General features: G+C 35.4%; 1 protein-coding gene across 1 annotated transcript in view; it reads right to left on the bottom strand.

The window, feature by feature from the left end:
- The window catches only part of LOC120632076 (Down syndrome cell adhesion molecule-like protein Dscam2), a 52,611-nt gene that overhangs the window by 12,644 nt on the left and 21,194 nt on the right, over positions 1-18,773 (bottom strand). Inside the window, exons 8-25 of the mRNA XM_039901852.1 lie at positions 16,078-16,242; positions 13,410-13,545; positions 12,842-12,961; positions 12,174-12,338; positions 9,205-9,349; positions 7,593-7,741; positions 5,769-5,979; positions 5,258-5,453; positions 4,642-4,808; positions 4,272-4,354; positions 3,838-3,975; positions 3,188-3,391; positions 2,968-3,097; positions 2,662-2,846; positions 2,135-2,314; positions 1,510-1,698; positions 889-1,116; positions 464-672 (exon numbers count right to left, since the gene is read on the bottom strand). Coding sequence (XP_039757786.1) covers positions 464-672; positions 889-1,116; positions 1,510-1,698; positions 2,135-2,314; positions 2,662-2,846; positions 2,968-3,097; positions 3,188-3,391; positions 3,838-3,975; positions 4,272-4,354; positions 4,642-4,808; positions 5,258-5,453; positions 5,769-5,979; positions 7,593-7,741; positions 9,205-9,349; positions 12,174-12,338; positions 12,842-12,961; positions 13,410-13,545; positions 16,078-16,242 — 3,000 coding nt within the window. The remainder of the gene's footprint in view (positions 1-463; positions 673-888; positions 1,117-1,509; positions 1,699-2,134; positions 2,315-2,661; positions 2,847-2,967; positions 3,098-3,187; positions 3,392-3,837; positions 3,976-4,271; positions 4,355-4,641; positions 4,809-5,257; positions 5,454-5,768; positions 5,980-7,592; positions 7,742-9,204; positions 9,350-12,173; positions 12,339-12,841; positions 12,962-13,409; positions 13,546-16,077; positions 16,243-18,773) is intronic.

Raw genomic sequence — 18,773 nt, 5'->3', positions numbered from 1 at the left:
GCCATTCGCATACTGATAAGCAATTCACAAAATAAAAGTATTTCTCAGGTGCTGGCTGCTACGTAGTATTAGGATTTCAAATTTAAAAAGGATTTACTCCGCTACTTTGCAAGTTCATTTGAATTGTCAAACGAAAGTGCAGCTTTTGAATCGCAATTCTCGCTATTTTTAGGTTGAGTGATAGAGCACTAGTAATGGGCGACGTCCTTTTGTCACTAAACATTCTTATTAAGCCTAATTATAATTTGAATTAACGTTTGCCCACGACTTCATCCACCTACCACTTAACATTAGTACATTTTTTTCCATTTGAAACTGTATCCACTATTCTATATATTCTACATACCCCGATCGAAGCGCACATCGTTATTACTTTAATTTTTACTTCTCTTAGTTTTTTCGCTTTTTTTATTCAGATTCTAGCTTCAACAGCTTTATTATTATTACAGATAACTTGACTTACTTCTCTATGATGATGCAAAGAGGTTAGATCAGCATCCCTCCAGGTCACAGTAGCATCTGCTCTTCTCCACTGTAGTCTCACGAGCCTGGCGCCACAACGCACAGCTCTTCGTGCGTCCAATGCGAGTGCAGTACTATTGCTCCATACGGCAGCTTCTGCTCCTTCCTCTTGATTGTTGTCTGAATTTCCCCCGCCTTCCCATACTAGGACTGATCACATCTTAAATTACTTCTTGCCACTTTACTCCAGCCAAAATATCATTTTGTTAATGATGATGTTCATTCACAAAACCTCCATATTTATTCTCTTGTGATCTAAGATTTTATTACTCGAGAAAATATGATTTGTTGTTCAATTTAAACAAAAGCAATTGTTTAGAGAAAAGTGTGAAAAAACCGAATAGATAGAATATTAGAAATAATTACCTGGAGGTTTCGTTCTGACCATTAAAGGAACTGATAGAGGTGATGAACCAGCCCTCGAATGGGCCACAGCTTTCACAGAGTAACTGGCACCACAAGATAATGCCCTTAATACTACACTAGAGGCTTCTCCTCCTGCTTCTATTTTACGTTCTTCATCACCCCTTGAACTGGTAGGTTCGGCACCATCAGTAATATCGTCTCGCACTCGGAGCCAGGAGATTGTAAAACCTTTACATAGGACCAAACGAAATAATTTCAATGATTTATGGTAGAAGTTTTCAATCTAGAATCCATGCAAATTAAGCAAATGGAGTGTTTCCGTTTTAAGGAACATAATAATATTTTTAATTGCGCTTTCTTTTGTCCGAGAAAATTTATTAAGAATTTTGGATATCTTTTCAAAAAATACTGGAGATGTGCTCCAGTAGTGGATATCTATCGGATGATATGATGATAATGCTTATTCACAAATATGACTAAATTATATGCCACTCAAACACAGAACACAACTTAGTTTTGTAACATTATGTGCCAGAAGAATAGAAACTGTTAATCTATCTAAGAAGAAGGAAACAGATTTAATCCTTTAAATAAAAGGCGTTGGAACTAGATCCAACTTACCATGAGGAGGTGCAGAAGGATGATGCGTAGTCCTCCAGGAGAGTTTAGCGTCAGTATGATCAGCTCGATCCAAAGCTAATGTGGGTGCGGCTGGTGGTGCAGCGCACTCTATCCGATAAGTTACATCTTCCGAACCAAATGAGTTACGCCCAGAGCAAGTGTAATTTCCAATTGTTGATGGGTCCACTTCTGCCAGAAAAACTCATAGAAGATCATTGTGCAGAAAATATATAAATTAAAATCTGTTTTAAATATTTGAACAAAAACATCGTTTATATAATAACTACCCAGTTGATCACCTGGTTACTCTGCATATGAATTATTACTATATTAGTACTCCTAATATCAATGAAAATTCGTAACATATTCTACAACTTGTCATAAGTACATTTTATCACTCGTCCTTTAATTACTTACAATTAAATTACTTGATCTTCACTTCCTTTAGTACACCACTTAAATTTCCAATATACCTAACCTTATATACCTTCAATGAAACCTGTAGTTGGACTAAAAATTATAGCTTAATATCGATGATGACAATACGGTGTATCGATTGTATATCAAAAAAATAAATAAAATACGCGTATAAGTTATAACACGTACCATAAGAATATAAACATACCATGAATAACTAGGTGTCCATGAGGAGTCACATACGTCCTTGGATCATGTGTGATTGGTCTATCTCCATGATGCCATCGGGTTCGAGGAGCAGGTTCCCCACGACAGACGCAGGCCAGTCGCAGTGAATGACCGCATTGTACTCGCGCCCATACGCCGAATGAGAGCAGTCTGACTGCCGCTAAGGAGTACAATAGGTACAGTCATTGTCACCTTTATCAGGATAATAAATATCCAAGGTTCACTGCTTCTAATTTCTTATCACGGAACCTAAACTTTTCTTGGTTAGCATAACGGCTTATTGGATCTTTAAATATATATATTATAAATATTGCTACTTCACTTCTTTTCTCAAAATATTTTTCATAAAAAATAACGTCGCAGGGCAGCAAGTTCACATTGATGCCAACATTTTGTTGAATTGAGCACTTTAGATGTAGTTCGCGTTCGATTATCCTAAGCAACAACATTCAAAATATGTACATGTCTGAATATTAATTTTACTTCTCATTTTGGTTTTAGATCTACCTCTAGACGTAGTTGTAGCTGGTTGTGGTGCAGAAGGTTCTCCTTCCCCGGCCGCAGAATGTGCTGCAACCCAAGCTTCATAAGTAGCACTTTCAGATAAAGACCGCAATTCAGTAAATCCTCCAAGACCAATGGATGTTTCACCGTCTTCTGCTTGAACTGTTGTTGTTTGAGGTGGTCTATCCCTACAAAACACTCATAATTTTGAACGTACAACGTCGCGATATGCGAAAAACCTACAGTAAACGTATATTATTTAATTTTGTACTGAATTAGAAAGATGAAGACTAAGAGATATATAAATACCTGCCGAGTTCTCGGTAAAAAACGGTGTAATATAAAATAGGGCCATTAGATCGAGATGGTGGTAACCAACTGACGGCCAGAGATGTTACCGACGTTGCTATAACTTTGACCGCAGCTGGAGGCCCCGGAGCTGTAAGACAAGTACATTTAAAAAAAAACCTTCCAGTGGTACTATTTCCAGAAATATTACAGTGAAGTTCTGTCACTCAAATGGACTTACCGTCCTGTTGCGTAGTGCAATGTATAGGATGGGCTGGCACACCATCACCAGCGGCTGTGTACGCTAGAGCCTGCACTGTGTAGTTCATATGCGGCCTTAAAGCTAGAAGAAGTGTTTCCACTCCAGCTACTCGCTTGACTTCGGCCCCTGCACCTACGCTTGAACCACCAACACCTCGGACCTCCCACTCCAGCCAGTCTGTCGCTGCCGACAAACAACTACCTTCACTCAGCTAGGATTGTTTTCATTTTATAATATTAACAAGAATATCTATTTTTAGAGTATTTAACAGAAACAAAATTTTGTTATTACAGGTAAAGGATTTAAGAAATCTTTATCAATCTCAGTCACGCGAGTTTTTTGCAATTATTGAATAATTTTGAAAATCGGTAATGGAAGCAATGGATTTTTTGAGTAACGAGTTTGGCACGCGTTTGCAAAGATGCTATGCTAATTCGAAACAATGCGATTTTATTGATGGGAACGGGTAAAAGTAGCGTGGAAGACGCGCGTAAACGAAACACACTAATGAATTGCTGAAATAAGTCGTTGCCGAGTTCTCCATTACTGCAAGTAAAAACTGAATTTCAACTTCATATATAACTAACAATTGAAGAGCGTAGAACAGAATTTTACCGTATTCTACTCACTATGTTCCGGTCGGTATAGCAACTTATATCCAAGCAGTGCTCCGTGATGCGCATGCGCTGGTGGTGGAGACCATTCCACTTTTAAACTCTGAGGAGATACAGCTCGGCATCTCACTGCACGAGGACCTTCGGATGGCACTAATAAAAGAAAACATTGTAATATCCCGTTAAAATGTTATAACGAGAAGCAAAATAAATCAAACGATACCTATTCAAAATACAGAAACAGGCAGACAGCTAACAGAAATAAGTAAATAAATCGATAAAAAATCGACGACAGCAGGGTAACGCCAAAAAAATTAGATACAACAAACAAAAATTCGATTCGTTAGCACAAAACCGATTAAAGAAATGAATTCTCAGCCGTAATATTTGATGGCTATAATTATTACATCTATGTTAACTAAAAATTTCTTTTAATAATTATGACTTACCATTTTCTTGTGTAAGAGTATTAACAGGTGCTGTAGCGGGACCAGCGCCTGCACTGTTAAATGCTCGTACGCTCACTGAGTACCTGCAATAGTTCACAACTCTGATCATGAGATACTTTATAGAATGAGATTGCCTCAAATTACATTATATAATTATTATTGGATTAACCATCAATAAAAACTGGTTTTATAAATTTATCTGTATTGCTAGTTAATGAAGCCTACGTTTATGGTGAACATCATAAAACGAGCTTTCTTGTTAATGGGTAGTTTCATCTGTCTATTTGTGAAAGTAGCTGGTTTATGAGCAATTTTGTTATGGAAGACGTACACCGAATAGATGAGTTTATTATAAATAATGATTACTAACCTCGTGTAATGTTCAAGACCTTCAATAGTATATTTAGTGACGTGCCCTCTAACAGTTGCGAATTCCATACCAACGCTGGCGCCACCTGATAAGGAACCATCAGCGGAAGGCCACCACCATACCGTGTATCCTAGCAATTCACCATTCCACGCCGATGTTGGAGGAGCCTATTAAAGATATTTAACTTTAACTGAAAATAAGAGACGAAGCGAATTTCTCTGACCTTAGTTTAAAAAAAAAAAAAAAACATTGTGATGGGTGGCAAAAATGCAAAATGCAAAATAACAAAAACGTAGCAGAAAGAACCTCTCGAAGAAAAAGGTACAACAAGTCTTTAGTTCGAAACTTCAAAACTACTTTTACGCACTTTTAAAGCTTAACGTCATCTGCTGAATTAAATTTACAATTGGTTCGGAACTTTTTGTCTGCCAAGAAAACAAGTTGAAGTTGCTGCATATTATAACCAATTCTCTTCGTTTGCTAACTTAAGGTTTTCTGGGTTACTTTAACGTTAAAGTTCATATATTTTTTATATTAAGGTCTATTTAGCTTTCATGGATATCAATAATTTAGCTTAGCATTTTGTTCAATATTATATTAGTTTTAAAATACCTACCTGCCAGAGCAATACAATAGTAGAAGGTCTAGGAGCAGAAGCCTGTAAACTGATCGGAGTCCGGGCTGGCGGTTCGTGTAATGTCAAGGCAAGAAGAGCTCGAGTATGTGCTGATGCAAATTGGGCTGTCACGGTTCGAGCGCGTACAAGGTACGCTGTAGCTGGTTCTAGACCTGTTATTGTGGCATCTTCATTCCTACAGAAAATGAAAATAAAAATAATAGCTTAAAACAGACGAACAGATACGCAGTGGATGTTGGTCATTACTAAAATGCTTGATGTAGTTTTAAAATACACAATAACTCTTAGGCCCTAAGATTTTAATGAACGAAAAGAATGACGGCAAAGATGCTTGTGATACAGGTTTATTTGATACAATTATCTGTATGCTAAATACCTATTTTAACGCGTAGTTTAAGGACACTCTTTTAGTTTTGAGAGGATCTCATACTGATAGAGCTGACAGAGCTTTAATAGATTCTTTAAGAAGTAAATAAATTTAGTGACTTACTCGGGATATGAATTCATACTGTGAGCTGATACTGACACGTTGTGAGTATCAGCGTCTCTCCAAGCATCAGGGTTCGCGGAGTCATGTCTTCGGTATTGTACCACGTAGCCCAGTACGGGAGAGTTTCCATCGTAGGGTCTCCTCCATTGCAAACGGATGGATCGTGACGTTGTGTCTACTACCCGAAAGTTAGCTGGTGGTTCCGGTGGTTCTGTTAAAGTATTTTTTATAAGTTAAATGCGTACTTTAATTTTACGGGTGCCATTAAATAGAAAGCACATTAAATGCCCCCCCAAATGTTCACTCATAGGCAGAAAGAGTTTTCAGAAGTTAATTTTATAGAAGGATACAAATAGATTGTATAAATAACTAAGCAGGAAAGTGACAGCTACTTTTAAATTAACATAGTCATTACAAAGATAAGTGAGCAAGTCCATAAATAATTTAAAAGTTGGAAGCCTGGAACTTTATTTGAGAGGTTTGCATAGTAAACAAGTTAGAAGCACTTTCACGCTCGCGCTGTTTACATGAGCATTACGAGGGCACTTTTTTGCACTCAGAATTTTCCACTACTCAAGAAGCCCAGGAACTGGAGTTTATGAATTCTGTGTGTTTGGTCTGATTAATTAAGAACTAAAAGCGGTGATAGCAGAGTGGGTAGGACTTCGACTTCACTTTCGGGGGGCGAGTTCAAAATTAAAATAACACTTGCTTCAACGGTTAAGGAAACCGCATGACAGAGTTCATGATAAAGTTCTCAAAGTGCGTGGAGACTATCGATCCGCACTGGGCTCTCATTGACGGCTGACTGGAGCAGTGGGCAGCGACCCTGCTTTCTGAGTCCATGACCGTGGGTTCGATTCCCACTACTGTTAAATGTTTGTGTGATGAGCATTTATGTTTTTCAGTGGCTGGGTGTTTATATGTATATCTAAGTATTTATGTGTATTATTTATAAAAAAGTATTCATCAGTCATCGATGGCGATGTGTGTATTGTCATAGTATATTTATTTATTATTATTATTTATTTATTTATTTATTGTGGTAGGAGACCTGTGCCCTGTAGTGGGCCGAAATTGGGTTGATATGATGATGACGATGAATTAAATATTAAACAGTGATGCTTCTATTAATTAAAAATCTATGTGTGTCAGATAAAAATAATGTTTGTACTCGGACAAATCACCTAAAATCCGGTCCTATGAAGCTTGCGTAGGGATACGAATCCAACATGTAGAGGCTTCGTGAGGCAATTAATTTAAACTGTAGGATATATGTATCAACCGGATCTTATCCTTATAAGTTGTACTAAACGATAATCTCTAGCGGGAGCAGTGGGTGGATACTTTTGCAAGGAATGAGCATTAACGTTTTTAATTAGGCTATTGCGTATATATATAGACTCGCCGACTACGGCGAGTCTATTTGGGTTATGAGATTTGATGCTGGACAGCTTGTCTATCCGGCTAAGATTTTTAATTAGGCTAGTACGAATACGTTAATCGCCTCATTTGGATTATGCGATGAGACGGTGGACATTAGTTTTTTGCACAAGGTTTTGATCAGATTAATTAAACATTAAGATGGCCGAAAATGGAAAATCCTGCATCTGCACTGGTATTTTTAGGGTAGGCAGTGATTTTATGTATGTATAAAGTGAGCGCTAATGCATGTCATTACTTATGAACTATTTGCTTCCTCTCCTTCTCTAATTCAACACGTCCTATATTAAAGAAATATCTTAATTGAGTATCCATAAGAAAACATCGTTATCAAGCGTACAGAAAAGGCAGAAAAAATACTATTACCGTTTATACACTCACCTTGTACTCCTAAATGCACAAAATGGTCCGACCTCCCGTAAGGGTTGGAGGCTTGACATCGATAAACCCCCGAGTCGCGCCTATCTGCTCGCTCAATCACCAATTCGCTTCGTAGACCCTCGGCGCTACGCGTTTCTGATATGCTCATCCTGAGGACAAAGATTGTCGTATTGATTTTTACGTTACATTGAATCTTTTCACAGCTCTTCTTATCTTAGATTGTACGCAAATAATTCAACATTTTAATTTTTTCACCTTTGGTATTTTTTTTTTAACGGAAACGCAGTGAAATATCAATCGCAAACGATTTTGTTTTAAAACCTTATCAAAGTTAGTTCTCAACAATTGAAACAAATACTTTGTTAATTGACATATAAATATTGAAATTAAACAATTAAGTCAGCTTTTACTACAAATATCGGGTAACTTTGTATCCACCGATTATACCTGATGCCAATATTTAGCTGAATAACGTATTCATTAACTATATCCACTCATAAAAAGTGTTTTACACAAGCTTACATCGAGATTATGTCATTCTTTACAGTGTTATATAGTTACGGCATTGTGCTTTCAGTCTTATTTAAAAAAAAAACGCAAACACAAAAACTACTATTCTGTGACTTGGGTTCTGATTTTAATGTATCTATTGCCTACTTGTTATTGCTGAAATTGCGTGGCAAACAAATTATATTTAAACAGATAACTATTTCGAAAATTCATGATAACGAATAAATTGACAGCCGATTGGCGCAGTGGGCAGCGATCCTGCTTTCGGAATCCAAGGCCGTTTCTGGGTGTTTATCGGTATGTTATAAGTATTTATGTATATTATTCATAAAAATATTAATCAGTCATCTTAGTGCCCATAAAACAAGCAACGCTTACTTTGAGACTAGATGGCGGTGTGTGTATTATACTCGTAGTAGTAGTATTATATTCGAATAGCAAATTCGTTCGATCAGCTCTTTAATTCAATAATAAGAATTTATCTATATTAGTTATATGTTACACATATTTTTTTAAATAAACAATAGATACTTTAAATTTCATATTCTTACTAATATTGTAAATGCGAAAATGTGTTTGTTTATTTGTTTATCTGTGTAAAGTAAGGACAAATAAACAAACAAACGTGGTTGAAATACCATCAACACGTACGAAGCGTTTTGCTTCTTCCTTTCTGATCCGCACCGCAAAGGCCTGGAATGCCCTCCCATCTTCCGTCTTCCCTGATACCTATAATCTGGGTACCTTCAAATCAAGAGTGAATAGGCATCTTCTAGGCAAGCGCGCTTCATCTTAGGCTGCATCATCATTTACCATCAGGTGTGATTGCAGTCAAGCACTTGTCTATATACTTTAAAAAAAAAAAAAAAAAAAAACAAATTGAGGCCTAATTAAGCAACTAATCGACTTGATATTTGTCATAGAGTAGGAAGGATGGAAACAAACGATTTCGATGGGATTTGTAAAAAACCGTAATTAACGCGGACGAAGAATGCGGAAAACAGCTATTTTTATAATATGGTCGTGTCATCGATGTAAGATTTTAGCAAAAAAATTTAGCAACGCAGTAAATTAATAAAGTATCTTTATCTTGTTGTATTACCTGTAGTCAGAATTAGGCAGTGCCCTTCCAGAGTGGCTCCAGGACATGGACAAAGGGTTGTCTCCTCTAGCAACGCACACTAGTCTCATCGTGTCCCCGAGCTTCGCTGTTACATTTACTGACGGTGTTTCAAATCTTGCTGGTTCTGTCATAATGAAATTTATATAAATTAAAGTATGCTATGTGTAAGTTTCATTCGTTAGTGGTTAAGTATTGTTCACAAATAAATAAATAAATAAAAATAAAATATTGTTCACAAATAAATAAATAAATAAAAATAAAATATGTTAGTATATTTCTTTGTGCTTTACTGTAATCAAGAAGAAAGAAAGAAATAAAACTTTATTTTTCAAATTGCGCCACACATTACAATATTAAAAACACCACATATGTTATGTGTGGCCCAATATCAGCATTGTGCTGCATGCGCCAGTGGGAGCATACAGCGTTGATTTTCAGTTGACACCTTGTACCAGGTGACACCACGGAAATGCGTAGCCATCCACTGACATTTTAATATTTTAATTTAATAAAAAACTAACCTAAAGTTTACTTAAACTCATAACTGTAACAAAAAACAATCGAAAAAAAAACAAAAATGAAAAAATACAGCAAAAAAATGAATACTAGTAAACTAACTAAACAACCCCACAACTATAATAATAATAACATAAAACTAACATATATTTTAGAAAAAAAAAACATACATATATATCGATAACTAATTAATATACACAGTGTAAAAGGTAGATAATAAAACAGGTTCCTCAATCTGGAGCCTTGACCGCCGGTTGCTTGGGCATTCAAAGCCCTGCAAGCGGAGGGTGGATGTTTTTTCTATTAAATTTTTAATAGTGTTTTTATTTTTCAAGCATTGTTAAGAATTAAAAAATATATGAAAATCAGTATATTATAGAATAACATAAAACTAACATATATTTTAGAGAAAAAAAAAATCGTTCATATATCGATAACTAATTAAGCTACAGTACAGTACAGTGTAAAATATAGATAATAATAATTTAAATAAGAAGCTTTCGTTTGGTTGTTGGATCAATTATAAATTTCTAATAGTTTTTTTTAAGCACTGTTAAGAATTTAAAAAAAAATGAAAATCAATAAATGATAGAGAATTTAAATAAAACCTTCTACTTGCGGAAATAGTTAATTAATGTTGTTCAAGTAAGTTCCGATTCTTTGATTACAGGCAACATGGAACACAATGGCTCTAGCTTGTACTATGATGGATGCTTAGACGTCGGCTTTATAACGTTGCAATGAATCCGCTGGTCGTTAATTACTATAAGGCTCCCTAACTGTAACAGAGCAGACTACAAAATAATGGAACTAAATCAAAGAAGTTTCACTTCTTTCTAATGTACACACTTACGGATCGACTCCACTTTTCATCCTCCATTTATATTGTGTGTAATAAAGTACTCCAAAATAAATGTTCGGAAAATTACTAAAAGGATGACACATAAGAGGACATAAAGTGAACTTAAGTATGGGTAAATAATAACTTTGAGGATCGTAAATGAGGGATTTAATTACAAATATGATTTTTATTACACTTAAACAAAAGCTCGGCGAAAGTGCTTCAGAATGTCGACAAGTGCACGAGTAAGTGTCTCAAATAGGCGCGCTATTAAGTTTCCATTTAAACATTAAGGCGAGCGCAGTGTATATGAAAAGGGGTTACGAATTCTTAAGCCTCCAGCACACTAAACTAGGTACGTTGGATCATCATATAAAAGTAGTTTAGGTTTCATTTTGGAAAGCAGTTTGGTTACAAGCTTTTTACTAGGCTTATCCCTTTTGACGGCCGATTGGCGCAGTGGGCAGCGACCCTGCTTTCTGAGTCCAAGGCCGTGGGTTCGATTCCCACAACTGGAAAATGTTTGTGTGATGAACATGAATGTTTTTCAGCGTCTGGGTGTTTATATGTATATTATAAGTATTTAGGCTAGATGGCGATGTGTGTATTGTCGTAGTATATTTATTTATTATATTTATTTATCCCATGAAAGGGCTGGTTGAATCCATTGGGGATAATGTTTAATAATAATAATGGCATCATAATTAGCTATATTCGAAAAATAATTAGTGTTTGCTATTTCTTCCTAAGCCGATTAGCTGATTACGATATGAAAAGGTTCGTTAATCCATCGAAAGAGTACTAACGAATGGTACAATATTAACACCAATCTTTTTTGTGTCGGAAAAGATTTTTTTCTTCTAAATAGCTCAATATCTGAATGTTTCTGAGAGCAGCCTGGAAAACATTTGAAAGCTATTCCTTGGACTTATTAGTTTTTTTTTTTTTATTCGGGTATTTTTTAAAATTTATGTATGAATAAGTGTATTTGTGCGTTTTATACAATAATTATTAATAAATCTTGTTACAACGGTGATCGAAAACATCGTGAGTAAATCTGCATACTTCCTTCCTTAGAGCTTTTCATAATGTGCTCAAAAGCGTGTCATGTTTACCAATCCATACTTAACCAGCGTGGTAGACCCTACCCTATTACCCTAGACTTCCCTGTAGTGGGTCGGTAATAGGTAGTTTATAATAATGATGATTGTAAATTGCGAGACAATGCCTGTTATCCGTATCGTTACCGTTCCGCGTTTACTGTGTCGAAAGCTTTACAGTAAGTGCAGTAGCCTTAGTACAAAATTCGCTCGCCCGCAATCGAGAAGTAGTTTTAAAATATTAAAGTTTTGTCAAAGTAAAATGAACCTAATGTGCGGTAACTTTAGAGTTGCAAATGCTGTTTCTGATTTTTATTTTTAGAACGGCCTGTCATAAGCCCGATCTAAATTATTGCAGATAAATTAGCGCTTCAACATAATGAAAATAAGATCCGTTTTACTCCGATATTCGAGTATTTCCATACTCGATAACGACTCCTCGATTGCGAGCCAGCAAATCATGTACTAAGGCAGCAGTATACAATACTCACCATTAACGTGTATTGTAAGCGTTTTAGAGAGGGCGGGCGCTACGCCGTTCTCGGCTCTACAGCGATATTTGCCAGAGTGCTCCGCGCGGGCCGATTCTAGCCTCAACGATCCATTACTGAACACGACCGGATCAGATACTCCTCCCAGCGACGTCTCTGTACTACCTTATGAATGGAAATGGCAACTTACAATAATAAACCCGTAATGTGCGTTTTAAGCAATTAAAATATCACTTGCTTCAACGGTAAAAGAAAACACTGTGAGGAAACTTGCATGCCTGAGAGTTCTCTATAATGTTCGCAAAGGGGTGTGGAGAAGGTACACAAATTCGCACTGGGCCAGCCTGGTGGGCTACGGCCTAAACCCTTCTTATTGTAGGATTCAGTAATGGGTTGATATGATGAAATTGTCTTCATAGATTTATCAATAGTGCAAAGTTAAAGGTAGCTTTATCACGTACAAACAGGTATATATTGCGACGAAAAAGTTCAAAAAATCGTCTTTGATTAAGAGTTTAAAATTTTAAATAGATTATGTTAAAGCGTATTAACTATACGCTATCCTTAAAATCTAGATCTATGTTATAAAATAAGAAATATATCGGGTATTTATAGAAAGCTTCAGGTAATTCAGGATTGTTATTGTTAGAACTAGGTGAAAATCTTACCAGTAAATTTTGTCCAATAAATAGTGGGAGTTGGATGACCTCGGGCTTCGCAGCTCACGGTAAGCGATCCGTTTAGTAGAACTGCTGCGTCAGATGGCTCCATTTGCCAATATGGCGGAACTAAATTGCAAAAGTCGTACAAGTATTCAAATGAATATACATTTTTTTTAGAACAGCATTTGGTTGCGAAATTTTTGTAGCGAATGCACTAGTCGCACTTGAACTGAAGAAATGCCATAAGGTTAGATTTGTTAAAAGCTTAAATTGAACTGTTGAAATATAAGAAATAATGGAAATTTGAAAATTATTAAGTAATCATCGAATTAATTAAAATTATATATTGAATATATAAAATAGTTTCGTTTTAATTAATTTAGATTTAAAAATTAAAAGTCATCATGACTTCATATAAACGATTTTTTAAGCTCAGTACATACGCATCGTTTATAGGTTTTTGCAAGAAAAACATGCAAACAAACATTATTTTTTATTAGACTGGAAAAAATACACAAGCAATTGTATATACTATCTAATTAATCATGTTTGTAGAACAAAACACAATATGTACCTTTAATGGCCAACTCGGCAGACATGTTGGCTTTCCCGGCCGTATTTGTAACAACACACGTATACGTGCCACTGTGTGCTGCACTCAGGCTTTTGAACAGAAGCATACTGTAGAACTCCGCGCCACGCTCGTCCACCTAAACGTTATATGATTCCCCATCATCATTATCAACAACCTACACTCTAAAAAAAAATTGGTTATTCCTAACAAGATAGTGATTGTTGTGATCAAGCATCTTGATTCCATACGAGCCTAACAAGAACATAGATACATCAAATAAGATGATAATGATTGTTTATCATAATTCAATGGACTGGGCAACTGTATTGCTCCTATTATTGTTACTTAACTAAGGCATATTCTTAACTGATTCAATTTACGTACTTGTTTAAGCTAAATAATTAAAAATGATCTAATCATACAAAGAAGTAAATAATAATAGAAACAACGTATTTATTTGTTAGAATCAATGAACATACCTACATTGTTAGCTCAATCTATAATGAACTTGCTGCTATAACTAATCAGCTTTTGTTTTTTTGTTTATTATCATAATTGTTATAATTTATATAACGTCAACTAAGAGAAAATCTCTCTTAGTTGGCTTTCTTTTTTTAGAGTGTATATTATTCCAATGCTGGACTAAAGGAGTATCTCAATGGGAGGTTTACTCCATAATCACTACGCTGGGCAAACGGGTTGATAAATGGCGGTAGTAGAACAGATGATTCCCGTTGTTGCCGTCATTACATCGCAAAATATGATTCGCTATAAGACTGATGTGAAAGGCATATACTAATTTCGGCATCGACGGTAGGAGAGCCGTAACTTATTTGGATAAAGCGCTCAGGCCGCGATTGCCAGAGAGTCGCAGGTTCAAATCCTCTCGGTTCCGAAAATTTTTATATGCATTTTAATTTTATAAAAATGATTCAAACCAAATTAAGTACTTGGTCTGTGTTTACTTTTTAGTATAAAATCTACCTCTAATGGGATTAAATAGGTGTTGAAAGGCAGAGAGTCCCATGTTTTTCAAAGCTAGCGACAGTTAAATTTAAAAGTTTGGTTTAATTTGTCTACAAAAAGATTGCAATAAATAACAAGCTTACATGTGTTGCCTGAAAACATTATCGCACGCTGAACGCATATTATATATATATAAATATAAGCAAACTATACTATTGGTCACATTATATAAATATACTGTGAATTTTGAATTTGAAATTGAATTGAAAAACATATTTTATAAGAACCTCTGCGAAGCGGGATGCCTCGTGCCTGCACTGTAACTAGGTGTAATTCGCGCGTAGAAAATATACGGTTTTCATAGTGCACAGCTCGCATCCTTCATAGCATAGAACCTATAACTGAGAGGTCCATGCTTGACGGTTTATACACCGACTAAATTAACGAAGAAATTGGAATTTCTAATATAATACGCGAGACGGAAACTCAAATCAAACCTGCCCTTTGTTCTAATAGCAATCTGGCTCATCGCATGCCAATTACAATCCGGGTCAACCGATTCTATTCTCTGGACCGTAAGTTTACCAGAAACAGCATGGATATTGCTCTATATAAACACGTATATGTATAGCGCACGTAAGACCAGTAGGTAGTACTACTACACTAGTACTAGGTATTTAAACTATGGTATAATCACAGAATAATAATCTTCGGAAGGTATAACTTAACTAAATATAATTTAAATATTGAAAAGCTACAAGGTTTGAATGCTGCAGACCGTCACTAACTTTCATATAACGATTCATTTTGGCCCACACTCGGTGGGTTTTACTTTTATCGAGCTTAGTTCCACCTTTGTGCTAAACTTGGATATTCTCCAGAAATAACATTCTGGACCTTATTGCAAAAACTGAACGCAACCCATCAGTTTAGCAGTGTTACACTTTCAGTTTCACGCTACACCTGACAGCTCATTTGAAATGCCAGTGCGAGAAACAACGCTACATAATCACAGAATGCAGAGTTCGTTCTGAATTCTGTGTACGCACATAATATTCCGACATTATGCCAAGTTTGTTAACAAGGCCTTTAAGTTTTGATGGCAGACAATAAGTGGGACGTTTATGGAACCACGGAATCTTGTAATTTTTAACTTGTTTCCTCAAGCCTTTACTGAGAAAAAAAAGCTTTTGAAACATAATAAAGTGATCCTACTTGTATAAGCGTCCAAATCTACTATGAGCTTCAGTTACTAAAAAAATCACGATATAAGTGCATTAACATCTATCTATATATATAAAAGAGAAAGTGTGTGGGTATGTTCCGTATAGGCTCCGAAACGGCTAGACCGATTTCAATGAAACTTTCAGAGAATCTTCGGATTGACCTGGCGAGTAATCCTGTAAAGTTTGGTGACGATCGGAGCACTCCTATTTTTGAACTGTCAAACTGTCAAATACAGCTTTTATTTACTATGATGATATTCTATTGTTGGGTGTACATGGGTGTAGATAATGATCTTCATCCGCTCGAGAAGAGAATAGAAGAGAATGAATACGGAGAGGAATAAATTATTTAATATATTATGAGACTTAAATTAAAAATTTAATGATGTAAGTTTATTGTTTAAATAAAATAAAGCAAAATCTAGCCCGGCGAAGCGGGCTGGGTACGCTTGTGTTGTATAAATGTATATAGGTACCTGAAGCACGCTTGAAATTGGCAGCTGATCCTTGAGCCATGAAAAGTATACAGGCATGTCGCCTGATGTCACGGTGCAGGTGAGTTGCGCGCGGTCACCCGAGCGCAGGCCAGGTGGAAACACTATAGGTGACAGCACCGGAGGCGACACCACGTTGATTTGTACCTGATATTATTACGCGGTGTTTATTATTTATATCAAACTGTTTGTTTGTTTGAACTATTTATAGCGTACACAAATATGATATTTTTAAAAACACAGAGTACGGGTACAAGTTGAACATAAACATGTTGATCTCGCCTGGAGAGATTTCTAATGCGGCATTATAATTTTCCGAATAGTGCATGTTTCCCGTGACAAAAAAAACGCTTATTTTTTACGCGGTACCTATAAGACCAGAGGCTCATTTCTATCGTTTACCACAGTTTAATTTTAAAATGTCAAACTCGTACCTCTACACAAATTGATAATAAGAATTATAATTCGGAAATAAAAGTCAACAATTTCAAAATAATAACATTTTAGACAATGGTATCCTATTACGTCCCTTGTGCATATTTTTGTTTTTGTGGGCGTTTGTGTATTTGTGTGAACGTGACTACGTGTGTGTGTGTGTGTGTGTGTAGTATGTTTTAAGTATAAGTATGTTTTTGTGTGCGTAAAATTGAAATGGGTATGTTATAAATGGTTTTGTTAATCCTGTTTAAAAAATTGTATTTTTTAAAATTGTATTTTTTTATCATGTCATATTTAGTTCCTGTCATAATCTGTACTTTTCTACCTGTTATTAAGAATTTTGTATGTAATGTTATGTTTCACATCTGCCAGGCGTCTCGTGACGGCTCACAATTTTTTTTTATATAAGTTTAGGTATCCATATGATTATGAGTATTAAATAAAAATGTAAGCTAAGTTAAACAGACTGGACTAAAAATTAAGAATGTGAATAGGTATACCGCCCGATGTCACGGTGAAGTCAGATGCGCGCGGTCAACCGAGTACAGTACGTCGGGTGGAAACATGATACTAGGCGTGAATACAGGGGCGACTCCACTTCGATTTTAACCTAGAGTTGATTAGCCGTGTTCACTGTTTATGGATAGATAGGATGTTCGTTATTTGTCGTTGATTGTAACAGGTACCTATCTAAAACAGCAATATAATAAATAATTCAAAATTATTTACGTAGCGTCACCTGGACTGAGGTGCAAGCAACAGTGCAAGCTGAAAATTAGTGGTTTGTGCATGGTGCAAAGCTGAGCTTGAACATTTAGTAGATTCTGTGTTTATTTGTGTTTAATGCTTAGGTAGTGAAATTGCACGGTTATTATTTAATGATTGTATGGTGCTGAAATGTGTGGCATAAAATAATTTATTTTTCTTTTACTCTCCATAATTTTGCGTTAATCTAATTGAGATACCCATTTCTACCGTAAAATTGTTGACCGCAATTTAGAGTCTACCTATAGAGTGCAAGATACATTTTTTTTAAAGATTACTTTAGTGGATATTGGTGTGAATTTCAATACCACATGTGAATACCTTAAGTAAAGGGGTAAAAGTACGCGATCGAAGCCGCGGTAAAGCGCTAGTCTATACTTGTATTATAAAGAGGAAAGATTTTTTTTGGTAAATTTTTCAAAAATAACCTTTACAATTAAGTGCAGGTTAAATATTGAAACTCGCGATAACTTTTTAGTTAAATGTCCGATTCGAATGTTTTTTATCACACACATTTGTAGTGCAGTACTAATTCTTATACAAATAAATAGTATTGTCGTCAAGGGTATTTATTTAACCGCAAAATACATTTGAATTTTCTCCAAGCAGATATTTAATATAGAAGTTATAAGATACACTTCATTGAAAAAGTTCTTTTTTAAAACTACGCCGTTTTTCTTTTTACAAAAATACGTAGGTAACTAAAAAATATCTGTACAAATACTGAAACCTAAATTGAATACCACATATCTCTCAAATAAACTGTTCTTACGGGATGCTTTACTAACAAAACAAGCACGGACGAAGTCGCGGGCAACAGCAAGTTATATAGATGTTAGGCTGGGGATTTAAATTGAAAAATTCCGCGTGCGAATATTCCGCTACATTTATCCCTTGATAGGCTTACCTGGTCAATATATCATATACATTGTACTTGTAAAGGCTGAACCGCACTAGACAGAACTGCATTGACGAAGAAATATGAGATGCGGGTCCTGCAGGACTATTGCAGGACGTTATGGCTGTTTTGTTCTTCGTAAGAATAATTGCCGTACATACTTTTATTTATTACTTTCGTAATAAATAAATTATTTAAAAAATTCTGACGGTTGCGACATTCTATAATATCCAATGACAAGATATTATAGAATGAATGAACATCCTATTCTCAATTATTCTATTTAACAAATGAAAATATTTTCAAAATGTGAAATTGAAATAATGAATGAATTTAATACCGAATAATGAATTTAAAATTAAATATATAAATCAAATAGAGAATATTAAATGAAATGACATTTTACTCTTTCATTAATAAATAATAATAAAAGTTTTACTTCAATCGCGCGTAAAGGTTACACGCACGCATTTTTTTTACCAGCTGCGCTCTGTAGTTTTATGAGGTTTTAAACAAATCTCATTATTTAGATAACTAACGCGTAGTATCACCCGCCCGTTAAATTCAGTAAGATGCG

Source organism: Pararge aegeria, chromosome 19 (genome assembly GCF_905163445.1).
Source record: "Pararge aegeria chromosome 19, ilParAegt1.1, whole genome shotgun sequence".
In the NCBI taxonomy this organism is placed as follows: Eukaryota; Metazoa; Arthropoda; class Insecta; order Lepidoptera; family Nymphalidae; genus Pararge; species Pararge aegeria.
The sequence above is the reverse complement of the archived record's forward strand: the minus strand, read 5'-3'. Positions and strand labels throughout refer to the sequence as shown.